Source organism: Natator depressus, chromosome 6 (genome assembly GCF_965152275.1).
Source record: "Natator depressus isolate rNatDep1 chromosome 6, rNatDep2.hap1, whole genome shotgun sequence".
NCBI classification, from domain to species: Eukaryota; Metazoa; Chordata; order Testudines; family Cheloniidae; genus Natator; species Natator depressus.
Window position 1 is genome coordinate 72,157,089 of NC_134239.1, and position 26,680 is coordinate 72,183,768.

General features: G+C 43.3%; 1 protein-coding gene across 1 annotated transcript; it reads right to left on the reverse strand.

Annotated features, from left to right (window-relative positions):
* IVD (isovaleryl-CoA dehydrogenase) lies at positions 1-26,536 on the reverse strand. The gene is made up of 12 exons (XM_074955705.1): positions 26,344-26,536; positions 21,241-21,330; positions 19,901-19,952; positions 16,557-16,726; positions 13,854-13,947; positions 12,441-12,577; positions 11,226-11,322; positions 7,721-7,814; positions 5,004-5,085; positions 4,030-4,134; positions 2,825-2,897; positions 1-2,576 (listed from the first exon to the last, which is right to left on the reverse strand). Exons 1-12 carry the CDS (start codon positions 26,476-26,478, stop codon positions 2,443-2,445), a joined length of 1,263 nt encoding a protein of 420 aa, XP_074811806.1. The 5' UTR covers positions 26,479-26,536; the 3' UTR covers positions 1-2,442.
* Between the last annotated feature and the right edge of the window lie 144 nt (positions 26,537-26,680).

The window sequence follows — 26,680 nt, forward strand, 5'->3', positions numbered from 1 at the left end:
AAACAAGCAATGCCAAGGCTAGAGGCAGGTTTAAAAGTCATGGTATACAGGTTCCATTCTGACTCAGAACATGGATTCTTAACAATTCTAGTTGCTTGAAAGATCCTGAGGTTGTTTTGACATTCATTTCAGTGGGGTTCCTTTGGACCAAGACAGATTACAAAGCTATGATTCAGTGCCAATGTGAGGTTTTGTTTCTGTCTTTTAAACAAGTCTTCAAGGAAAACTCAAGGAAATTCATTCTCATATCAAAGAGCTAAAGAACATATCTGTAAAAAAATGAATTGCATGGTCTCAGCCCCTTCGTTGCCACCCGTGCTGCTACTGGCTCTCTCTCTAAAGGAGCTGCCATTTCACTGATACATCATGGGACTGGGGCTGAGATTTTCAAAGCTGGCTACAGGAGTTGGATACCCAATTCCCACAAACTGTAATGGGAACTGGACATCCAAATCTGTTAGGCAGTGTTGAAAAATCCCACCTTAGATCTTTCTTGAGGCACTGGTGGCAATGCAGTTTGAATGTAGGAGAGTGGAGGACATTCATAATTATTCTGAGGTAAAGCTTAAGTAGTTCACTCATCTAAATAAATGAGAACATTTAACATTTCCATTCTCATATATTCAGTACATAAATGTACTTGGTGTTTCACAAGTGAAGCCTATTTCACCTGTGCTTCAAAGTCTGCCCTGGCTTCCAGATGATATTCAGGTGCAAGCCAAGGTGTCAGCCTCAATTAATAAAGCCCTTTGTGCTTTGGGCCCAGGGTATCTCAGAGATCAACTCTCTGTGTGCTTTTCCAGAGTAGTAAAACTCAGTTGGGATGCTTGAGATGACAGTCCCCAGTCTGAGGGTTGGGCATTCCAGGGGCAGACCCATGGCTCTGGGAGCTGCCTCTCCCCTTGGGCCAGAAGACCTACTGTGCATACCACATGACCTATGTAGCTATCAGGTTTTTTTTTCCCCAGAGGAAACCGAGTAAGGTGGATTTTAGTTGGGTCTAGGCATTTCTTATAGTGTCTTTTTATACTGTTGGTTTAGATTATTAAATGGATGTTTCAAAATACTGTATTGTGTGCTGGCTTAGAGTCACCATCTAGACAAACACCAAATATACAGAGAAAAAGAAATAAAACTACAAGCTGTATTGTTTTTAACCTACATGAGACTGTCAAGATGGCAGCTGTTTAATTCACTGGTCTATTATATCAAGAGATTTAATTTTTTCCTGTAATTCACTCTTTGAAGTTTTATTACACACTGCTGTATTCCCCTTATTAAAAATAGACCACACAAGATTTAAACTACTCCATATAATGTTTCCCTAACCCCCCCTTAAAACTGCCCCAAATTTTCTCGCTAGGCTTTCTTTCTTTTTCCTTATGACCAATTAAATTTAGGAGTACAAGTGCAGAACACTCGCCAACAGAGAACCCTTTAAAATAAGTAAACCTCCTCTTGCCTGATTCATTGACGGATGCCACAATATAGGGTTTGACATTTTAAAAGCTTCCAGAATGAAGGATAGTGACATCAACAAATGAATCAGACAGCAGAAGGCAGCCACTCAGAAGAGTGAAGACTTCAGATTACACTCAAATATCTTGCTAAGCAGCCAGGATAGGAAAGGGAATGGGCAGAGAAAAATACACGACTTCTTAGCAGGGTTTTAGGCAACATTTTTTACAGTACTGCATGTGTAGCTGAAATCCTTTGATGTTAACAGTAGACAGTATCTACCCCAAAGTCAGCTGGCATTTGGATTCGCAAAGCTGAAATTGTTAACTGGATGGCACCAGGAGGTTAACATACTGGTGGAGTGTCACACTGGAAAATTACCATCTTCCAGCAGCAGCATGTTAAAAATGCTACTTATTCACGGCACTCAATTTTTAAGATGATAAAATTCCATTTCCATTGTCCATTCTTTCTGGATTGATCCAATGTCCATTCCCTCTAGATTGATCGTGAGCTGTAGCTCACGAAAGCTTATGCTCACATAAATTAGTTAGTCTCTAAGATGCCACAAGTCCTCCTTTTCTTTTTGCGAATACAGACTAACACAGCTGCTACTCTGAAACCTATAATGCTCATTAACTGATTTTTCCTAGTCAACAGTTCACCATGCAAGAAACATCCTGCTCTGGCTGTCATATACCCCTGGCAAAAACTTCATCCTCAACTCCTTAGATTTTAGGATCAAAATGGCTGCTGAGTATGATGAAGGAACAATTCAGGCTGATCACATGAACACACGTTTACTTCTGTTCTCCTGCCCAATTCATTCGGTCAGCAGAGCCCAGTTAAACCTAGTAGCATTTGTTCATCAAACAAATAATAATCAACCAGCAGTGACTGTGATATGCAAAAAAAGTTTTGTGCACCACCACTATGATCAAAGGCTTCTTGGTGTTGAGAATGTTTCTCGTTGAATGGTAGGTGTTAATTAAAAGTAGCATTAAATGCCCGGCCAATGACAAGTCTCCGTACCTCGCTGGTTCCTGCCCCTATCTCATATAGCTTGGCATCACGCAGGAAGCGACCCATAGGATAATCATTGATGTAACCATTACCACCTACAAATCACAAAGAGAAGAGATGAAAACCAAGAAAGAACAGGGTATGGGCTGATTCTGTACAGACACATTTACAGAAAGCTTCCCAGTTGAAGAACAGAGGTAAATAGTTAAGACATACTGCAAAAGGCATTTCTTGCCTACTGAACTCAACAACGAGGAGAGGGACAACAGAGAGCCTGTATTCCTGCATGTTTCAATCCACCACAGGTCACCCTCTCTCATGATGGAGGAAGCAACATTCTTACCTAGACACTGAATTCCATCCAGAGCTACTTGTGTAGCACATTCTGCTGAATACAGGATCACTCCTGCACAATCCTAATGGAGGGACAAGATAATTTATATTTACAGCAACAGAATCAGCAAAGTTTCATCTGCATTGTTCCAATTGTGCCTACTTTTCACCAATTTTGTATACCTGCAAACATGCCTAAGCTGGTCCCTCTCAAGCACACAAGATTTTGCAGGGCTGTAACCAGAGCAGGATGAGCGGGGCAGCTGCCCAGAGAACAAAGCCATGGGGGTAGAGAAACTACGGAAAAAAAAACCAGTAGCGGGCAAAGGTGGCATGTAACTGGTGATAGTGGGGTGGGGCCCATGCCTGCCCCACAGAGGATTTCAAACTGAGGGGGGTGCAGAGGAATGTTCGGGGGGTGAGCAGCAATGCCAGGTGTCTCAGTGGGGCCAGCCCATGCAGCAGGGCTGGGGCTCGGCGGGGCTCGAGTTTGGGGAGGGAGTGTCACTTCCACCTCCAACTCACCTCAGTGGGCCACCCAGCCTGTCTGGGTTGCAGGGGGCGGGCGGTGTCACCAAAAAGTCAGGGAGGGGAACGTGACCCTGCATGCCACTCTCCCCCCCATCACCTCTGGTAGGGGGCGCAAATATGCTTGCTCAGCCCTGGTGCTAAAAATGCCTACTTACGACTCTGAGATACTGAGCCAAACAAGGGTCACAGCAGAAAAACAGAACAGTTTCTCTGTAACACAGAGACAAGCTCTCCACCAGATCTCACCGTATCAGTTCCATAAGGACCATGTGAGGACAAAAAAAGAATGCAGCAGGGAAACTACACCCTCCTTCATGAATTTACAAATTATGCCCATGGAGGTTATATGCTATCTGACTTAGGATGTAAAACTATTCTCCAACAGTTAGTCTCTTTTAGTTGTCTTCTTTGAACCAAGCATGTTTATGGTATCAGTGGTGGAAGTGCGATAGCTACTTTCAGGAGCCTGAACATTTTGTTTGGACTTACTATGGTGCAGCTCTGAATACTGGTAAATCTGCTGACATGCACAAATAAGTTCTCTTTTACTTGAGGGGTACAAGGTATAAGATTTTCTGTAACTGATTCACGGACATCTACGATCTAGAACCTCCACCCTCTCACGTGAACAAGGGTAAAAGATACATGCTGTGGCCTGACGAGCCCATCAGGAACTGAGCTCACCTTTGCATTGAAGTGTCCTCGGTCGCAAGCCTTTGCCACATTGTACACATACTGCCGACATGCCATCAGCCGTGTGTACATATCTGCCATTTTACCCTGCATGAGCTACACAAGACAAAACAATATTCTTAAATTCAAAAAAATCTTAACACTTAACAAGAAATAAAGGGGAAGAGGGCAGAAATGACAACACTCTGGGTGCAAAGCCATGGAAATGACATTGTTTTAGCTGGTCTTCTTATGCTACCTACTGAAGACTGGACAAACCAGTGAAGCCGGATTCACAAGTCACATGACTGAGCCTGGGTTACTGTTGGATCATAAGTTCATAAAAGTTAGAACAGAAGAGACCTGGGACTTCAAATCCTAGCTCACCCCAATGCCAGCCTTGGGTTACCATGCTGACTAAGCCAGTGCCTTTCACACTGAGTATGAGCAGCAGTGTCACTAAGAACAGGGCCAGACTTCCAATTAGGCACAGTAGGCACGTGCTTAGGGGCATCAGCATTCTAGGCATGCCCTCCCTCTCTAAAACAATGTGCAACACAAAAGTCAGCTGTAGGCGGGGGAGAGGGGCACTGAAGATGCTGTGCTGGGGGTGCATAAGGAGTAAATCCAGTCCTGACTAAGAAGTGCAACTTCAGGAAAAATCCAGGATAGATTTCATCACCCTAAGCTACAAAAATCCGTCAGCATGAGACCATGTTCTCCAATTTCTTAACAAACCACCAGATAAAAACTACTTCAGAGTTAAATAGTCTCACCAGATTTTGGGTAATTCTAGGTTACAATTTTGCATACTGGTACAGAAATATGTAGTGTGATCATCATAATGGGACAACCCCACCCTATAATAAAGACAGTCTCAAAATCCTTTCTGTCAGGTACACTGAGATAAGAGTTCAGGATCTGACCGAAGATGAAAGCAACCTGTTCTATGGGTATCAGTAACAGTTCTTTCCCCTCATTCTCACCTGGAAGTGGCCAATTTTCTGTCCAAATGCTTCTCTCATGTGTAAGTATGGAAAAGCATGGTCAAGAACAGCCTGCATGATTCTGAGAGAAACACAGACACAGGGGTGAGGGAGTGGAAGGAAACCGAAAAAGGAGGAAAACAGAGTAATTAACAAACAAACAATAATCCAAACTCTGTATCTCAGTCTAAGGCAGTGCCTGGCATACAATGCAATTATGCAGTCATGAAATTACCCTTCATGAATTTACAATATAATTGTATTCCAGAATCTAAGCTCTTGTTAAAAAAAGTTTCAACCCTTATAGTCACAAAGAAAACCTTCCAAATCTTGGAGTGTAACCAATGCAACAGTGTCTGGCTGAGTCTGTAGATAGCCTGAAACAACAGCTCTGAGAGGCATGTACTTCCTCATCCATCCCAATGGCCCACTGACTGTGAAGCGAAATGGGGACACGTTAAATGGCCACATTGTTAACTGCTGATCATTTGAGCAAAGTCAAGCTACTGTACTTTAATCAGCGTCAATGAGACTGGCTGTAGTAGCTGATACTGGGGAAGTGTGCAGTGTACAATGAGACTGTAAATGTTTGCTGGGGGACAAAATGAAGCATTCAGCTCCCCTCTCCTCCAAATTTCTAGTCACCTCTTACCTTAGCCAAAAGGGAAGCTGCATTTCCTCCCTTATCCAAAAGCCTCAATTGTTTCCTGGATTGCCAAAAACCTAAACCAACTTCCACTACTTCCTGGGTGCCTGAAGTTCCCATATTCCCCCACTTCCCAACTTCTATACTGCAGTTCTGGATTTTCAACTCAGTAATCTGCAGCATGTTGAAAACTTAAAATCTTGGGGCAGCATAAGATTCATTATTTATTTTGCTATGAAAGTCAATGTATTTGTAGGTTTTAGAGTAACAGCCGTGTTAGTCTGTATTCGCAAAAAGAAAAGGAGTACTTGTGGCACCTTAGAGACTAACCAATTTATTTGAGCATAAGCTTTCGTGAGCTACAGCTCACTTCATCGGATGCATACTGTGAAAACTGCACAAGACATTATATACACAGAGACCATGAAACAATACCTCCTCCCACCCCAGCAGGAGAGTGGGGTGGGAGGAGGTATTGTTTCATGGTTTCTGTGTATATAATGTCTTGTGCAGTTTCCACAGTATGCATCCGATGAAGTGAGCTGTAGCTCACGAAAGCTTATGCTCAAATAAATTGGTTAGTCTCTAAGGTGCCACAAGTACTCCTTTTCTTTTTAATGTATTTGTACTAGAGTTATTTGTACTGTATTGGTGGGATGTGAAAGAGTTGGGGAGAAACTGCCAGTTCAGGAGTCCTTGCCACACACTTTAAGGCTAATGTGTTACAGAGAAAAACTAGGGCTTGGTTTTAAATAACATTTCACATCAGTGTGTGCTGGGCTGTTCCTTAGAGAACAATTCAGTGTTCAGAAAACAGGATGCTTTAATGACAGAGAGAAACATCTGTTAAAGATAAGGCTTGGTTTAGTGAGATACTTATGGCACCATTATTAGGGGCATTCAAGACATCATTACATTAAGTTTATGGCTGGATTAATAAGTGCTCTACTCTTCTCTAGCTCCTTCCAGGGCCTCACAGAATCAATATCGCCACAGAGGTTCAGTGAGAATTCTAGTTTACAGATAGGTAAAAAGGGGCATTGAGAACTTAAGCATCTTTCCCAAGGTTACACCTAAAACAGAAGCAGAGCCAGGAATAAAACTCAGGAGTCTCCCGGCTCCCTCTCATATACTTTACGTACTAGACAACACTGCCTGTCAGGGACATTTCCTAGTGTCTTGCTTGATGCAAGGAGTTGAACTGCTCCTTCTCTGAACAGAGTGTAGGGAAAGACAAGTCTTGGGCCAAGCCTCCAACCTGAAGGAGGCATTCTTTTTGGGCAGTTTTCTCCTGCATGTCAATGCCGAACTGCCACTAGGGAGCCTGCATAGGACAACTGAAGACTAGGAGACAAGTCCCCCACACTGCATCCCTTGTTTAAAATTTAGAAAAAGTCCATATTCTGGTCCCTTGCACAGAGAGAGGTCTCTTTATTTAAATTTGCCTTTTCTAAAATGCTTTTAGTTTCTGATGTTCGTGATTACCTTATTTATTATGAACATATTATAAAATTGGGGGATTTAAAAAGCAGGTGTTATTGTGGGAGAGAACACAGTAATAGAAACTGTTAAATTTAGAACAAGCCGCAAAGAGAATGTGAGCGTGAGGAGAATCCGAAGTTATCAGAAGGGGGTCGCGGTGCAATGAAGTTTGAGAACCCCTGAACTAGAGGATCCAACAGCTCCTTTACAACCTTAGCTAGGATTACTCTGCACTGCTGTGCATCTCATTCATTAATTGAGCAGCATAAAGAAGCCCAGAACTGAGTAAGAGAGGAGGAACTCCATCTTCCTATTGGAAGAGGGTAGTCTTTCTAAATAAAGGTTACCATTGAGCCCACTAGATGGGGACACAAAGATTTAAGATGAGGGATCAGTATGGAACCTAAGGACGGCATGAATAAGAAGAATTTACCCCTTTCTCAAGCAGAAGCACCTCTCTTGTGAGGGGGACTTAAGTGGTTATGCTGTAAAGAAATCAAGGCCACAAATTGGGACCACTGGTTAAACCAGGTGAAGTGATATAAACAGAAGCGATACATGATTAGTAGAAAATTAAACGACGATTTACCCCAGTGGTCCACCAGACAGTACGAGTCTCTCCAGATCCAAGCCACTCATCAGAACGTAGACTCCTTTACTCAGCTGCCCCAAGATATTCTCAGCTGCAATCAGCAAAGAAAAGTTACTTACTTGTAAGTAGACCTCTCAGAAGGCAAGTTGTTGCCTGTGGATCTACATTTTATGGGGAGAGGATTCAAACGTCTAGCAGTATTCTCTTTTTGCCTTGGGGCACAACCATTAAGGCAACATACTTTCCTTGCCCCCACAACAACTTTTCTTTCCAACCAAAGCTATAAACAAAGCAGTAGAGGGACCTAAGGTGCCTTTACAGCCAGTATTACCTTTTAGAAAATGGGGAACTGAGTAAGTATTGTCTATAGAGCCACAAGGCTAAAGATTAAAATCATTACAACAATGGGGAAGTGAGGGTATGCCTACACAACAATAAAAAAACCCACAACAGCACGTCTCACAGCCTGGGTCAACCGACCTGGGCTTGTGGAGCAGGGACTGCAGGGCTAGCAACAGTGGTGTAGACATTCAGGCTCAGCCTGGAACCTAGGCTCTGAGCCTCTCCCACCTCACTGGTGAGGCTTGGCAAGTTTATCTTGCAGTAGAACTGAAGTACCTGGTCTTCACTGTGTTTTTACCTCATGCACATTAGTTACCCCGAGGTAAAACAGACACCTTTTTTTAGCAATGAAGACAAGGCCTTAGTTGCTAGTTCAAACCTAGCTGAAGCTGATAGTGACCGAAATGTGTTATTGTCAGCTGGCTATTAGGTGACCTCTATGAAAGCAGTGTGATTCCTGCTGTCTGATACATGTATGTCTCCATATCACAATGAGCATCTCTAACACAGAGGCCAAGGATTAAATGTACAGTGAGCCAGAACTCTCCTCTGAACCTGCAGGTCAGGGTTGGGGGACACTTGCAAGATGGTGTTGGAAAATTTGCACTGCCATTATCCATGTGCTCAGTGTATAGCTGTCGATCTAGCAATTTGCACAAGCACTGCAATCATTCTTTTTTTTTTTTTTTTTTTTTTTTTAATAAAGAGCTAGCATTAGCTCTATGAAGATGAAACAGAGCTGACACACTAGGTAGCAGGTTAAAGAAAAAAAGGATTAAAACCCCCATATGTTAGCTTAGGAGGATGTGAAGAGCATGTATGAAAGTGTGCCAGTGAAGAGGGAGAAGCAGGAAAAGAAAGCTTAACCCCTTAGTGATGCTGTACTGTGATAAGAATGGGAGAATTGAATGCCTTGCAAACCATGCCTGGTAGGATGGAAAGAGACTGTTCATTGATGCTGCTGTAGTCCGAAATAAGTAAGCCCTAATGTGCCCCTCAGGCTTCAATCCCAAGAGAATATAACTGTGCGAGATGCAAGCTGAAAACCAGATATGAATGGAATTTTTGGACATAGGCGGATAGGTTGGGATCACTTGAAGCTAAGACTCTGGACTTTAAGGTATGTCTACACAGCAATTAAACACCAGTGGCTGGCCCATGTCATCTGTCTCGGGCATGCAGAGCTCAGGCTGAGGGGCTGTAAAATTGCAGGGTAGACATTTGGCCTCGGGCTGCAGCCTGGGCTCCTCCCCACTTGTGGGGTCTCAGAGTTTGGGCCCCAGCCTGAGCATCTATATCGCATTTTTACAGCCTGCAGCCTGAGCCAGATGACACAGGTCAACCGTAGGTGTTTAATTGCCAGGTAGACATACCCCACGTGACTTCTGTTCATCACGGATAGAAACTGAAGACCTGCCAGACATCTAGCTCATTCAGGAATTGTGTTGATGGGCTCTATGGGGAACTGCAACCAATCCTCCTCCACCAGAAGGTCAGTCATCATGGCATGGGACTTTGAGAATGAGCTGAAAAAATGCAGGAGAAGAGAAAGGAAAAATACTAACAACAAACATCTTAAACATTTTGTAAAAAGAGAAATATCCTCGCCAGTCACAAGAAGCTAACAAGACAAAACTACTCACAGATAATGGAGTGTCACAGCCAAAGGAGAGACTGAACAGACACAAATGCCCCCTTTGCAAATGAAGAAAAGGAACCAAGGATTATGCAACAAGTTGAAATATATATGCACTCACTGCACAAGGGGTGCAGGGCTAATAGTTGTGTCTCAGAGCAAAAACCTAAAAGTGCTCTGAATTGGCCTCTCAGTCATACCACATGTCCCAAGAAAGTGGATCCACAGACGGTATCTATTATGGCAAAAAAACCCCATAAAATCCACTCAGTGAAGCACTGCTGACAGTGAAACCATGTACCTTAGAGTGGATGGGACTGTAGTGCTAGAGGACCCCTTGATCTATAAGGGTTTGTCTACACAGGAATAAAAAGCCCATGGCTCGCCCAGGTCAGCTGACTTGGGCTCAGGCTCCGAGGCTGAAAAACTGCAGTGTAGACATTCAGGCTCAGGCAGGAGCCCAAGCTCTGGGACCCTGCAAGGGTGGAGGGTCTCAGAAATGGGACTGGAGCCTGAGCCCAAACATCTACACAGCAATTTTTAGCCCTACAGACTAAGCCCCATGAGCCTGAGTCAGCTGACCGAGGCCAGCCGTAGCCTAGCCAGAGGGCTTTTATCCCTATGTAGACGTACCCTAAGAGAAAGATGTCCTGAAGACATATGGGAAGGTATTGAATTGGCTCAGCCTCCGAGACTGGAGATCAGAAGCAGCAGTTGTGGCTCATGCAAAGAGTGTACAGTTTCAGCACTATCCTGATTTGTTTCAGTAAGTGATCAGAAAACAGGAATCCTGTTGTCATGAGAACACTGTTCTGTATGGATCAGAGCATTCATGGAATGGCTGAAAGACCCAGTCTAGGTTCATTGACCTTTCTGACCCCAGGTTGGGGATCTGGGAAAATTAGAAATGTTGGCAGTTAGGGGTCTGAATCAGCCCCTGAAACTCCTCTGAAGTGATACCAAATCTTGCCCTCACAGATGAGATTTTAGGAGTCAAGAAAATGGATATCTTCCATGTACTGTACACAGGTTTTTAATTTCCTTCTGTGAAAAAATGGTCACAGGAATTGAACCAAATAAAGCATGTTGGCCAGTGGCCACAACCTACCACCAGGGGTTCTGGAAAAAGAGGCGCTCAGGGACTCATTCAGAGTTTCTCTAAAACCCCATTCATAGTATCCATACTGGAGGCTCCAAGATAAACAGCGTAATCAGCAGTTTCTCCTAAAGCTTCATCCAAGCTTTGCAAAGCCAGTGGCTAAATGTCATGTCCAATGTAGCTCAACCCAGAGGGTGGAACAGAAGTGACCTATCATAGGCAGATTGAATCACTTTAATGCACAAGATAGCAACCTCTCCTAGCCTCAATATCTCACCTGCAAGATAGTCACTGAGGAGAAAAGTGTCTGGAAAACCTTCAACTCAGAATTTGAACGTGATGTTTCAGTCTATATGAATGAGGAGAGTGGAAGCCACAATGTGGATATGGTAAGGGGCTCTGCTCAGCTCTCAGAAGTCACTCACCAGGAATCTTACAGTCCTCAAAGATCAATTCACAGGTATTGGACCCCCTCATTCCCAGCTTATCAAGCTTCTGAGCAGTGCTGAAACCAGGCATACCCTGCAAATCAAAAAAGAGAAGCAGGTTACAAGTTTCTCTCTTCTGGAAGTTGAGACAGACCACGACAGAGGAATTAAAGTTAAACCTCCCCAACCTAATAAATGAGCAGGGGGAATTGCAACAAGTGAGGTGTGCTGGAGGACCGCCAGTGTCAAATGTCTGCTGTTGGAGCAAACACAAGTGTGAGCATTAGTGTTGTGGGGAAGCAAACATGTGTACCAGCAAGCAGTGCCTGAGACGACATGAACTGTGGGAGTGGAATTTGTTTTCTAACGCACATGAATCTGGAATGAGTAACAATGATTTAGTCAGAACACAGAACCAGATGTTAAATATTTAAATCAATACATGGTAAGGATAGCTGTGTGGGCCCAGTGGTTGTGTGGTTCCAGCCACTGACACTGGAAAGTCTTTCAAGAGGTTAACTGGTCTGAACCATTCTTATCAAATGACCATTATGTTTAGCCCTTTGTCATAGCTTTCTGCCTTCATGAAGATGCCTTGTTATTTTTTCTACCGTGCGATAGGCTCTCTACAGCCAAATTAAAAGGAGAGAGACAGGTTCCTGACCCCAAGTGGCTCACAATCTAGCAGCCTGATTCTTCATCCACTGAAGTCAATAGAACAGGATTGGGCCTTTGGACCAAGGTCTGCAAGGTATGACAAACAGAGAATGGGGAGCACTGAGATTACAGCAGAAGATCACTAGACATGCTTTATGTACATGTTTTGTAGGTTCCAGCGTTCTGAAGGCAGTGGGGGGAGGTAGCAGAGGATTAATAATGAGGATTGTTTTAATGGTGATCTACTGAAAAAATCTGAGGGAACAAAAACAGGCATTAAGGCAGCAGTGCAGGTCGGCAGAGGAAGTCAGGCAGCATAGTGCACAGACTTAGGGAGGGCATTCTAGACCCTCTGTGCACGTGGATGAGTGGGGTGAAAGCATTACTTGTCCGGTTATCATTACCATAACACAATGCTCCTCTGAGCCAGGGGCTGCTAATTGTCAAGATAGAACTACTTGGCCTTCTAAAGTAGTCAATTTGGGAAAGGATTGTAGCCTCAAAATAGGATAAAATAAGGCAGGGTGACTTACTCTCCAGTGACGTAAGGCCTACCTTCTCCACGATAAATGCTGTTATACCCTGGGAGGCTGGAACAGCACTGAGATCTGTTTTAGCATAAACTATTACAACATCAGCATCTGGCCCGTTAGTGATCCAAAACTTGTTCCCATTCAAAACAAAGTAATCCCCTGGAAACATAAGAGATGGACTCTTAGTTCACAACAGTCTCAGTGAGGAACTCAGAAACAATACCTCTCTTCTGCCTCATGACCCAATAAACTATAAGCCATGCTCCCTAAGGCACTCTCAGAAGTCCACAAAGCAGCCTTGGGTAAAATGCCTCCCCAGACTCTGGCTCAGGGGTGGGCAAACTTTTTGGCCCGAGAGCCACATCTGGGTATGGAAATTGTATGGCAGCCATGAATGCTCACAAAATTGAGGGGGGGGGGGATGAGGGCTCTGGCTGGGTGTGCGGGCTCTGGGGTGGGGCTGGGTGAGGGGTTGGGAGTACAGGAGGGTGCTCCGGATGGGACTGAGGGGTTCGGAGGGTGGGAGTGGAATCAGGGCTGGGGCAGGGGGTTGGGGTATGGGAGGGAGTCAGGGGTGCAGGCTCTGGGGGGTGCTTACCTCAAGCAGCTCCCAGAAGCAGTGGCACCTCTCCCCTCCAGCTCCTACATGGAGGCGTAGCCAGGCGCCTCTGCGCGCTGCTCCATCCACAGGCGCCACCCCTGCAGCTCCCACTGGCCATGGTTCCCAGCCAATGGGAGCTGCAGGGGTGGCGCTTGAGTCAGGGGCAGCATGTGGAAGCCCCTGGCTGCCCCTATGCGTAGGAGCCGGAGAGGGGACATGCCGCTGCTTCCGGGAGCCACACGAAGCGGGGCAAGCCCTGGACCCCGCTCCCCGGCTGGAACTCAAGGGCCAGATTAAAATGTCCGGAGGACCAGACGCGGTCCCCGGGCTGTAGTTTGCCCACCCCTGCTCTGGGTACTTAGTTTCCTTAAATTCCGGAGTCCAAAGGATAAGCCATTGTAGAGCCCACCCAAGGCCTCTTAATAAGGCCTTTATACAGCCCTCTCACACAAGCTATTCTTCCCACCATAACCAATTCTCTGTGAAACAACAGACTAGAGGTGTCACAAGTGTGTGATATGATGGTTCATTTTTTAACCCTCCTCCCAACCAATATTCCATATATAGATTTTCTGGGTCTGGAATCACTCAATCTCTTCCATCATCAATAATGGACCTGGCCCATCCCACTCTACAACTTTTCTATCATACCCTTCTGCTTGCCTACTAGGGAGTGGCAAAACCAGCAATTTGGATACCCAGCTTGCTGTGCCATGGACTGAGCACAGGTGAACATGTTGAGAAGGTTAAATCTAGATTTTAAAGGAAAGATGCTTAGGCTGGCCAGGAGAAGCACATGGGCAATTTCCCCAGCTGGCACGTGAAATATTTTACCTTTTCTATCTGCCTTGAGCTTCATAGAGACAACATCAGAACCAGCGTTGGGTTCGCTCATTGCCAGGGCTCCAATGTGCTCCCCATTGATTAGCTAGGGAAAAAAACCAAGACAAAAAAGTGGAAGAGGAGGAGGAGGAAATGTTTTTATTGCATTTTTGGGCGGGAAGGGAAGGGGTTGCACTGAATCTCGAAGTTCACTGTGTTCCATATAAACTATAAGTAGGAAACTTTGTCCCTGGAAGAATTCCAACAAGCAGCTCACTTGTGCTGTTGTGCTGAGGGCACAGCACAGAATCAAACCACAAGATGAGTCAATGCACGTCAGTTACTATTTTAAAAGCAGAGTTTTATCCATCTATGTCCAAGAAGGTGCCAACAGAACCATGCTGACAGCCATATGCCTTTTCCAAACTCCATGTTCCCAGATTGCCTTTTAAAATGGCTGGTTGGCAGAGGCACATATTTTATGCATATGCAAAAGAAGGCTCAGCTTGTATAAAACTAGACTTGTAGAAAACAAAAAGGTCAATGAGGGGGATAGAGAGAGTGCAGTGTTCAGCACTAGACTAATACCATGATTCCCCACACACTTGTGATGGAATGGCAGATGGACACCCTCCTTCTGTGTCCCCTCATGCCATGTTCTGACACAGCTGCTGCTGTCTCTTCTCTGTCAATGTTCTCCTGTCCTCTTCTCCTTCTTGCCCTTTACCTTCTCTGGGTATTTTTTGTATGCTTTTTCCCTCTGGGTACTTTTTGTTTGTTCCCTTGTTTTGTGGCGAGAGATTTAATATACAAAAATATATATGACATTTAAATCTGTATATTTCAACCGTATTCTTAATGATGTGCTGGAAACTAGTTTGGTTTTATAAATTATATAAAATGACCAAAGTGGTTTCCGGCACATCATTAAAGATTCAGATAAAATTCAGGAATAATGAAAAATAAGGTGGTTTGACATATTGCAAATCAGTGAATGACAGAATGACAACAATCTTAAAATACACCTGAGAAATGACAGGGATACATAGAATTTATGTACTAACAGACTGAACGAGATTTCTTTGGTTAAGTAATTGAACACTTTACTTGCTGCTGAATTTAAGTCCCTCATGTTGACAATTTTAGATAACTATGATTCAACTTATGGAGAAATACATCCAATATGTTTAGATATTGAAATCTGTTTAACAGAGGCTGGGGTTTAAAATACATAGACCACTTGAGTGCCAGAGAAGACTTACAATCAATTGATTAACAAACAAACCAAGCAACCAGACAACGGAATAAGAAAGCATACAGCACTTTTCATCCAGAAACATCAAAGAGCTTTATGAAGGTAGAATAATATTCTCTGCAAAGTCTTTTTCGGGAAACCCCTCCCCCCCCCCCAAAAAATTTACTCCACAGCCACACACAGGAACTGAGGTACAGAGAGATTAAGTGACTTGCCCAAGGTCACCCAGCAAGTCAGTGGTAAATGCACATATACAGAGCAAGGTTCCTGCCTCTCATGGTATGTCTACACTTTGAGCTAGAGGTGTAATACTCAGCTTGAGAAGACATACCCGAGTTTGCTCTGATCGAGCTAGCATATTACAAACAGAGCGTAGCTGTGGCTGTGCAAGCATCAGGAGGGGCTAGCTAGTCCAAATACACACCCATCTGACATGCTAGGCACATACTCCTGCTGTTCACATCACCATGGCTACACTATTTTCGAGTGTGCTAGCTTGATCAGAGCTAGTGTGGGTATGTCTCCTCCAACTGGAATTTACACCTCCAGCTCCAAGTGTAGACGTACCCTTAATTTACTGTCCTATCCACTGGACCATGCTGCCTCCAGAAATGACCCTGAAAAAGGCTCAAACAATACACCTGTACCAGTTCTAAATTCTGCAGGAACCTTCATCAAGATGGATTAGTTAGGACAAAATAGGATCATTCACAAGCTGGAGAAGGGCAAATTTGAAAGGTACAATCCTTTTCAAAGCTTGCTGCAGTAAGCTCACCTGATGTATTGGAAGATTAAGCTCTGTGAAAGACAAACATGTCCAGACATGCAGTTGTAATACATGGCTCTGGTGCCTCATGAGCCATGCAGGGCAAAATGCTTTCGGCACCTGAGAAGTGCATATCCCACACTGCAACCACTCGTTTTAAAAGGGTCAGCAGTTACTCCGGCACAATGTGTGTAAGCACCACACGTTGGTTAGAAAAAACAGATGTGTTTGCTGGCTTACATTTTGAAAAAGGTTTTTAATTTTAACCTTTAAATTTTTTTCTTACTACAGGGCCTGATCCTGTCCCCACTGGCTTCCTTATTTGTTTAAAGAATATAGGCATCCCTGCAGCAGGAGCAGCTTGCTGTGGCACTTTCTGCCCTGGGTGTAAGACTGAAACGGACTGAACCAAACACCCACTGGGAAGAGATACCAATGCTAGAAGTTCAGTACTGTCCCATTCAGCGTATGCAGTTGTTAGGCACTCAAGGGGAGACAAAGTGCTAGAACTCAGTTCAGCCATGGAACATCTGTGAAATGTTGTGAACTTTGTTGCTACTTTAAATGTCATAACACATGTAGTTTTATGCTCTAACTAGATCTATCACTTCACATTTCTTACTTCACACCAGATACCACAGGCACCATGTAAACAGATATTCTCTCAGGTGCTCTGCCTCCACCAATTACATACCTTGGGTAGGTATTTCTCTTTCTGTGCTTCATTGCCATTCCGTACTAATTGGTTAATACAAAGGTTTGAGTGGGCACCATAACTGAGTCCAACAGCTGCCGAAACTCGAGAGATTTCCTCCATCACTAACACATGATCCAGATACCCCATTCCAGATCCACCATATTCCACTAGCAGGAGAAAAAAATTCAATATCATCTTAGATTAATAACCCCACGGTAAATAAAACTTATACAATCTCCTGCAAACTGAGTCCAATGCTGGACTTAAACTTCACTGGATGTCTCAGAAACTTACATTTGGACTTCTGCTTTAGACTGACTCTCACTGAGCTGGTTACTTCTGGGTTCCCCATCCTTCCTGAATCCCAACTCTCCTATCTTAAAGGCACAGTACATTACTTATTCAGAACAATTAGTAACACTTTGTGCATATAAAGCATAGTTACCACATATACACTTATACATGAACAGAACATTGATCCAACATCCAAGCATCACACAGACAACTGCACAATTCTGCATCTCTCATACTAACTGTATCCCAAAAGTTTGCATTAATTTAATATTATCACAAAAATTAAATAGAGAAAAAAACAAAAAGTTGCAGAAAAAGGAGAAAAGACTTTCCCAGGGGATAATTGATATAAGATGGAGAATCAGTAGGGCAGAGGGGAACAAAAAGGATGCTCCTGACTAATAGCAGGAGCTGCAAAACAGAAGACTTTCATATATGGCCAACTGGAGAAGCAGAAGCCAATGACAGATGAGGGCATAGTAGAACAGATGAGGGCTTAGTAGAATAAAGAGAAACAAAGTGGGTGAAGTCAACTGGGGCAAATTCCATGGATGATTTTCAAAACAAGAATGGCAGTTTTCAACAGGATCCTGAAATGAATGGGGAGCTAGTGGAATTGCTTTAGGGTGGGGTCATACGGTCAAACTTTTCAGAAGCAGGATGGAGAAAAATTGATGATTCAAAATATTTTTATTTAACTAAAGGGTGGCTAAAGATACAAACAGAAGAGTCTCAAACTGAAGTGGTAGAAGATTAAAGCTGGAGAAGAAACAACAGAAACAGAAAGAGAAGATGGAGGAAAAAAGAGCAAAGACTGAGGAATATATATACACCCAGGAGTGTATATATATTGGCTTGCAGGCAGAGAGTGATTTTATAGGTAGCAACAGATCTACAACAGGAGGGAGGCAGAGATACTTGCCTAGCTAGGGAGGGAATCCAGGTCTGAATGGTCAACAACACTGAATGCTGCCCTATGGGAGCAGCAGCCAAGAAGAGAATAGAGGCTGCTTGCCATGCTGAGGAAAGTGAATGAAGAGTAGAGTGAGTGCATAGCCTGGAAGTGCATGCTACTGCCTGTAACTCCTAAAACTAAAGGGGTGGCCTCTGATTCCAAGTGCAGCCCCTTCCACACCAGCACTCATTTTGGTGGTAGCTGATCAATTTGTACTCTGGATTCTCATCCTCCTCACCCCAAGTCAGAGCCTATGTTCTTACTCCCAGCATGCTAACAGATGAGGAAAACATGAAGCGGATTTGTGGGAACAGTAAGAATGTTGGGTGGGACACTCACAACGCCATGGAGCGGAAACCACCATGTTGAACATTACAGTTATAGACATTTTTGCATTCCAAAAGCTACCAGGTGAAATCAGGCAGACATTTAAAAATACTGCCTTCAGTGCAGCCAGGATTTCACTCTAAGTGTTATCAAATGCAGAGAGAAAACAAATGAAAGGAAAATATGAAAAATATTTCCCCCCTAATATCCATCAGAGTTGTTATAGAAAGGTGTTATTTGTAACAGTAGGTAAGTCTTTTAGACAAAAGTGTGATTCAAGATGATGGTGTCCCTTTAGAATTTTTATATGCCACATGGCTGCATTATGGTTACTGCAGAACCATATATTTGCATTTCCTAACTCTGATATATGGTTGCATTAACATAACTGAATTTATTTTTAGGTCTAGACATTGAAAAGAGCTGTCATTTAATGCACTATCGAAGAACCATGATCCATTGGTACCTAAACATGTGGTTCAAATGACCACACATTTCCACAGGATCTCATATTATCAACATTATACCCCCAAAGTTCATGCCCTTCATAAAATAAATTTACAGACAAAGCCACATCTCCCAGAAAACTTCCACTGGGACACCACCAAAAATCACAGGGCAAAAGCTCAGGCACAGAAAGGTGCTTGTGGGAAAATCCTTGAGGAGATCAGAATAGGAACAATTCATGGAAGAAGCATGCTTTGAGGAGGGATTTGGAGGAGAGGCAGAGATGGAGCTTGGGCAAAGTGGGAAACTGTTGCAGCCTGGGGCACAGCATTAAAGAAGACAAAAAGGCAAGTATGAGAGAAAGCTGAAAGGAACTATAAGAAGTTGGGAAGAGCAAGGGAAGCGAGAGCAAGAGAGACTCACTCAAGCAAACTCAGGTCTGACCACTGAAATAAATGCAGGTGCATTATTTCAATGTAGAGCTACACAGAAGGGCTCTGCACAGGTTAGTCACCAGTGCATAACCAGAGTCCTGGGCAGGGCAGTCCAGCCTGTGCTGCTGCAGCTTCACTATTGTTATTTGAGCTAGCTTTGATCTAGTTAACTAAATAGGTCTACACATGCTGCAGTCACCTCTCTGATTGTAGTGTAGACACAGTGGCACAATGCTGAACACAATCTGTCCTCGTTTACAATAATTGGTCAGTTATGGTCAGTGCTGCGTCAGCTAACTCAACTCTTCACCATGCTGCTTGAACACGCTAACATTTTGTAATGTAGCCAGATACTTATTCTCAGAAATGTCTATTTATAACCTTCTTTCTTCAAACCTCACGACTGGATTGCTTATGATGAAGGATAACAAGACATTTGGGAGTTGTCAAACTGCGAAGTGGTAATACCTGAACAATGTCCTGAAACTGTAAAAGCCATTTTGAAGTGCTCCGATAACTCAAAAAGGGATAAAGAGAAGTTCTTCAAAGTTTCAACAAAGAGAGGCACCTTGAAAAATTTCTGCACAAAGATGGATTTCTCTGCATCTTCTCAAAAAGAGGTTTAAATCACACTGACATAGGAGTTTTGACTGAAAGTGGTGCATCTTCCATGATGTTCTTTATTATAATTAGAAAAACCTGATCCTACCACAAAAGGTGTGTATAATAAATTGTCTCTCGAATTGAGGGGACAGAGTCTGCTTACAAGATTGTGAGGTATGAATTAATGTGGACTAGCTTGTTAAGGGCTGAGACAGTTGAGCCTAAGTAGCGTTTCATGGAGGGAATCATTCAGTAGGTGTAAAAGATGAGAACTTACTCACCAGGAGTTGTAATTCCCAGAACTCCCAGCTCCCCGAGCCTCTTCCAGAACTCCTATGAACGCAAAATAAAGTGGTTAATACAGCCTTGCCCAACCATGAAGCAAGAGCAGGACTCCTCACAACAATCTCCATGAACATATTAATTTGCATTCGCTGCATAAAGATTCTGAAGATTAACTCCTGCCTGTGCATAACATTATACATGCAAGTAGTCCCATTTTACTTCAATGAAACTAATTGATTTATATACATGCTTAAGTCATTGCAGGATCAGGGCCTAAGGCTGTAACTCATTTCCCAGTCTAAACCCAATTTTGACATAATTCAACCCGCACTTCCTCTGAAAACTGCTTTTCTGCCTAGATTTTTAAATGTTGTCTCTTGCCAAAGATGATTTCCCATCTTCCTCCCCCATCCCCTGATCTTTTTGTGTGAAAAAGTTTCAGGTTTATTGGCTAAGGCATTTTTCAGATACAGGACATTGAAAAACTGTGCAGTTCTCATTTTTGAGAAGTTGCCATGCTATGGAAGTTGGATCCCCCAAAATGGCCTGCACTAGACACTGCAGTTCAGTTTTACGCAACAGCCCTGGATGATATCTGATGCACTGGACTATATTTATAAAGGCTACGTGCAAAGCTTTGGCATTCTTCATTATGAAAATGTAAATACCAGAGATTTGTGAGGTCTCAGCAGATATTACAAGCTTGTTAAGTCTTGTGGAGCTTATGATCTCCAATGGCAGGACCTGAATGCTCCATAAATCAAAAAGCTCTTGTTCACAGAATTTACAAATTCTGTTGGTATGTGAAGTTTCACACTGGAAGTCAAACATCTGTTTGGACAGTGTCTGCACAGAATATTTTATATAACAAATTTCACAGAGAACTCTAACATCAGAGAGACTGCAAAGAAAGCATTATGCATCAGAGAGCAGTTCCATGCCCCTTTTAGCCAGGAGGCAGAAGAGTGCAGTGCTCCAAAGTTATGAGACACCAACTAGACAAGGCCAGTACAAAAGAGGGAGTCGCTGGGCAGGGCCCAGAGGCAGCATCCTGATGACAATCCCAGCAAAGCAAGGAAGAGGCCTCATCACTAGGCTCTCTGCCAATTTTTTTTAATGGCCTCTGGTGAGGTTTATTCCTCAGGCTGGTTGGAGCTTAATAACTTTTCAAGCCCTATATATTTCCTACCGTAACTCTTTTTTAAGGTTCGAAAATAAATGTAAAATATAAATATGTTCATATGACATGGATTGCACTTTCTCCTCTAGACACAGCACATGGCAGAGAGGGGCCTTGACTGTCATCTCACTCCCAGAGCACACAGCAAGGACTTACCTGCATGCCCTTAAACTCATTCTCCTTGTCGATTTCTTGGGCCTTTGGAGCCAAATGCTCCTGACAGAACTTGACCATTGTCTGTCTAAGCTGTAAATGAGGTAAGGAGGGAGAAAAATATACACATTAAACCATAACAGTATATTGTTCATTATCTTCCCTGCCATGTCTCCAGCATGCCTAACAGGATGTTTCCTATGCCCCCCAAGTTCCAAGAGAGCAGAGTGAAATCAAGCAGCTCTGAGTTTCAGGTGATGGGACTGGAAGAGAACCCCAAAGGCCTTTTAAGATAAGTTAATAATAATGTTGGATTTGAATCTTTAACCTGCAGGTGACAGTCTTATACTAAAATGGAAACGGGGACACTATCTGGAGGGGTTTGTAGCTGGACTCTTTCCAACAAACCAGTTCCTTCCCCACCTTTTGTCAAGAAAGTTTGAAAGCTGATGCGCAGAGACTGTGGGAAAGTAGTGCCAACCAGGCAGTCTCCTAGATACATTTTTATAATGCACAGAAGCCTGTAATAAGCATGCATACAAACAACATATTTCCATTCTTATAAAGCCAGTAGTGACACCACAGGAGAGTGATTCACAACCTTTACTGTATTTACCCTCACAGTATCCCTGTGAAGTAAGGAAGTATTACAATAATCCCCATTTTTTACAGATGGGAACTGAGGCACAGGGAGGTAAGAGACTTGCCCAGGGCCGCACAGGAAGTTTGTAGCAGAGCAAGGAATTGAACCTGAGTCACCCAAGCCCTAGGCTAGTGTGTTCCTCGTCTACTTAGAGACAGGCTGAGAACAGCAAACTCAATGCTGAGGCAACTAGAATGACAATGATTTGTGATCACTAAATGACTTTGGGACAGATGGAAACTGGCAAGGGTAATGACTTTTACTCAGGGTGGATAAAAATCAGGGATTTAAAAAAAATTTTAAAAATGGATTTTTTAAATTTAAAATCGGATTTTTTGATAAAATGCTTTTTGAGGAAAAAACCTATCTAAAGATATCTTTTAGCTATAATGTATCTTAATTAAAAGTATCGCATCATGGAATAGGGATTAATTCTAATTCTATAGTATGAGACAATATACTCATGTAATGTTTAAGAAAAGTTTTGTAAATGAGTTCCAATAGTTCATGGATTAGGGACCCAATCTTATGGGGTTCCAGGGGCTTCTGTATAGATTATTTAGGCTAATCTTTCTATCTACCCAATGGACTCAGTGCTCAGTCTAGAAGATACTATCAGAGATGCTTAGTTTTGCAGTTCTCAAACTGTGGATTTGGGTCTCCAGAGATAACATGTTTGTTAACAGCAAAACAAATTTTAAATAAATAAATATATAGAGCTGAGAAATAACAGACCTCAACCCTACTGTCCCTCTGCAAATTTGTGTACACAGAGTCAATCCCTTACCTCTTTCTAAAAGTGCAAAGTTTCAAAAAGTTTAGTGAATAAAAGATTGTTGGGGGCAGAATAGATCTGGACAAGGAGAAGTCTGGAAATAAATGTGAGAAGGGAGGGACAGGCAGTAGAAACAAAAGTGGAACTGTTTGAGCAGCATATTCCAGAAGTCTTGAGGTCTTTCCGAGTGTCGCCTTCATTGATTTAAGATCTACCATACCATTCTCTCACTAGAAGGGAAAACCTGTAATGGCAGCAGGCTGTAAAAGAGACCCAGTTTGGGAATATTTTAATGAAGTTCCTCTACCTGTGGGTAACACAGGCATGCATGCAAAATGCAAACAGTGCAACAAAGAAATGCAAGGTCTGGTTGCCCGAATGAAACATCATGAGAAGTGTTCCCTCTCAGGAGAAAGCTGCATTGAAGATAATGAAAGGAACATGTCTGAACATGCAGGATCTTCAGGTTGGTAAACCTTTTTATTTCATACTTCTTTCTTAAGGACTGCCTGTCTTCCTTCTGGGCTATTCTTGAATTCTCACGTTTGAGCAAAAAATATAGTTGTTACTTTATGGTACTATCATTTTAGATGCACTTGTGATAAAAAAATAAATAGCTGAAATAGGCAGATCTTCTTTTTACAATTTCACCTTTAAAGTAGTACTGAGTGTCAGTGAATGCAATGAGTAACACTAAATGAGCAATATGGTAATAATAATTAAATAACTGTATTGATTTATTTTGTTTAGGAGAATCCATCCTCAACATACAGGATTCTGAAGACTATGCACCTTCAAGATCACTATCATTTTTTATAGTTTCAGAGTTATCTGCCAGTGATAGTGTTTCAGTTCCATCATGCATGTCACATAGCTACAGTATATCACCTGCAGCAAAAAGAAAAAAAAAATCTCCATCATCCAGAAACAACCATAGATAAATTTGTGATAAGAACCAGGAGATTACCTCCCCCCCCAAAAAAGGTAATTGATGAAAAAATTCCCCAGTTTGTTTATGCAACAAACTCTCCTTTCTGTATGATTGAGAACCCCACACTTCATTAACATGGTTCAGTCATTAAGACCAGGATACAGTCCACCCAACAGAGCAGATGTCACAGGCAAATTGCTGGACAAAATGTATGAAAGAGAAAATGAGCAGTGTGCAAAAGGTCTAGAGGGTGAAATTTTTAACCTGGAGTCTTGATGGGTGGAGCAATGTCCACAATGATTCTGTTGTACGTGCTTCTGTGACAACAGAAGAAGGGAATGTCTTCCTTACAGAAACAATTGATACATCAGGAAATGCACACACAGCAGAATACTTACAAGTAGCAGCAATAAAAGCTATAACAAACTGAAAAAAATTCAAAATGTCTAGTACGCAGCTTGGTCACAGACAATGCTGCAAATGTATCCAAGATTAGAAGAAATTTAGAAGAGAGTCCCAAGCTAATAACATACGGTTGCAGTGCTCATTTGATGCACCTCCTAGCCAAAGACTTCAGTGTTCCAGAAATAAAGGTGAATGTTGTTGATATTGCAAAATACTTTCGTAACAACCACTTTGCAGCAGCTGCTCTGAAAAAAGTGGGAGGAACCAAGCTAACTCTCCCACAAGACGTGCGATGGAACTCAGTAATGGACTGTTTTGAGCACTAGATCAAAAACTGGCCTAATCTGATAATTTATTTTTTCACGATTTTGTTCACAGATAACACTGTCACAGCCAAAGTTCCCAACACTGGGTTTAAGAGAAATGTTGAACACATGCTGAGTACCCTAAAGCCTATTTCTGTAGCCTTGAACAAAATGAAGGGAAATAGCTGTTTTATTGCTAACACTGTTGAAATTTGGAAGGAACTGAGTGAGATCTTAAAAAGAGAAATATACGACAGAGTTAAATTACAACCATTAAAAAAAACAAATGGGACAAGCACTATCTCCCGCTCATTTTCTTGCAATATTCTCAATACTCTGTACCAGGGTCAAACCTTAACTGCAGAAGAAGAAGAGCTGGCTATGACATGGACATCCAGCAATCATCCCTCCATAATGCCAACTATAATAAACTTCAGAGCTAAGGGTGAACTATTCAAGAAATATATTTGCTGATGATGTTTTAAAGAAAGTGACACCAGTGAACTGGTGGAAGTCACTTAAGTACTTGGATTCAGAGACTGTTGAAGCGATAATCTCACTTTTAATAGCAGTAGCTTCTTCTGCCAGTGTAGAAAGAATATTTTCTTCCTTTGGACTAATTCATTCCAAAATGAGAAATCATTTGGGACCTGAAAAAGCAGGAAAGCTTGTTTTTCTTTTCCAGATTATGAACAAACAGAAAAATGAAGGTGAAGACAACTGAGTTAGCTGCAGAAGCCAATATTTTTAAGTTTCTCATGTTGACCTGGCTGACATAGTAGATTTAATTTTGGGGGTTATTTTTTTGTTTTTTAAATATTTCACTTAACTATTTTAGTTAACAACCATTTTAATAAAAACAAACCTGATTTTAAAAAACTAGAATGTTTAACTTCAAAAATTCATATGCTTGTTTTGTTAAAATATTATATGTTTGCTGTTGAAGAAAAAATCCAGAATACATAACACTGTTGCTTTAGTTAAACAAAACAATTTAAATATCAGTCTGGTGATGTTCTCCTCCTAATACAGCATGGCAAGAAAATCCTCCAAATATTAATGATTTATCTTTTGAATTGGAGATAGTTATGAAGGCATGGGGAAGTGAACTATCTGCTTCAATTACCTTTGGTAAATGAAATAACCAATCATTCATTTTCTGATATAGCTGTAAAACTAATCTGAAAAGTTTTCAAAATAAATCACTTTAAAAAAATGTATAGAGTGTACCTTCTAAAAATGAAACCTACATCTATCTCTGAGTTGTGCAGAATATGCATTAAGGTTATAACCACCAACAAGAATGCATTTTTATGTAGATTTCTATGATTAAATGAAGTCTTCCTGACTAGTGATTTAAATCATGATTTAAATCAAATCCACCAATCTGTTGTTTTGTAATTTAATTCGGGGGGTGGGGGAAGACGACACTCATCACTGACACCAGCAACCAATCAAAGTGCAAGGTTTGAACACTCCCTCCTCCCCAGCACTAAGAGCCAAGAAAGGCTTAAGACCAGTAGTTTAGTTCAGTTTCAAGGGTAAAGGTCTGGAGCTCTCGCCCGAAGTAACCCGCATTCCTTGTGGAGGGCGCTTTGCTCCGCCAGAGCGGTCTCCCTTAGATCTCTCTCCCTCTGCCAGGACCCCTGTCGCCGCGGAGCAACTTTCTAGGCGTGCAGGGGAGGGCACAGATCAGGTCCAGCGGCTCAGGCCCCCGTTACCAAAGCCCGGCCGGACACCGACGCTGTGCAGATCGGGGGACACAAGCGGTGCGGACAAGCCCCCGGGCAGCTGGACATGCCAGTGAAGCTGCACGCGACACACAGGCAGCCGGGGGCCGGCGTCTCCAAGCCGGGCAGGGCGCGACGGAGGCTGGCACAGCGGGGCCCAGGCGGGCCGGTGCCGGAGCCGGAGCGCAGCAGGCGGGACACCGCCCTGCGAGCCCCGCTGCAGGGGAAAGGGCGGGAGCCCGCGAGCCAGGCCCCGGAGCAGCGGGCAGCCCGCTGGCCGGACGCGCCCAAGCCTCTCAGGGACGGCGCCGCTGTACCTGCTGCTGCTCCTCGCTCAGCCCATTGACCGTGTCATCCACTGCGACCCCGGCGCAGCCCCGCCGCAGCAGCCCCAGCTGCAGGGGGTGCCGGGCTCTGCCTACTGCTGCCGCCTTCCCCAGCACCGCCGCCATCTCTGCTCAGGCCTACGCTAAGGCCGGCCTCGTTGCCCCCGCGCCCCCACCGGTTGGCCAATCAGCCGGCAAGGCCCAGCCCCGCTGTAGCCGGCGGGCGGGCGGGCCCCGGGGAACCCAGCCTCGCAGCGACCTGACTAGACAGCACCTGGGGGGCGTGTCCCGCCCCATCACCGCCCCACGCCCCGCCCTCTTGCAATTG

Excerpts from the sequence above, each read along its gene's own strand:
- IVD (XM_074955705.1), bottom strand. The coding sequence starts at position 26,478 with ATGGCGGCGGTGCTGGGGAAGGCGGCAGCAGTAGGCAGAGCCCGGCAC. Across the intron at positions 13,948-16,556 it reads AAGAGAAATACCTACCCAAG|CTAATCAATGGGGAGCACAT; the intron begins GTATGTAATTGG and ends TTTTTTCCCTAG. Across the intron at positions 4,135-5,003 it reads AGAAAATTGGCCACTTCCAG|CTCATGCAGGGTAAAATGGC; the intron begins GTGAGAATGAGG and ends TGTCTTGTGTAG.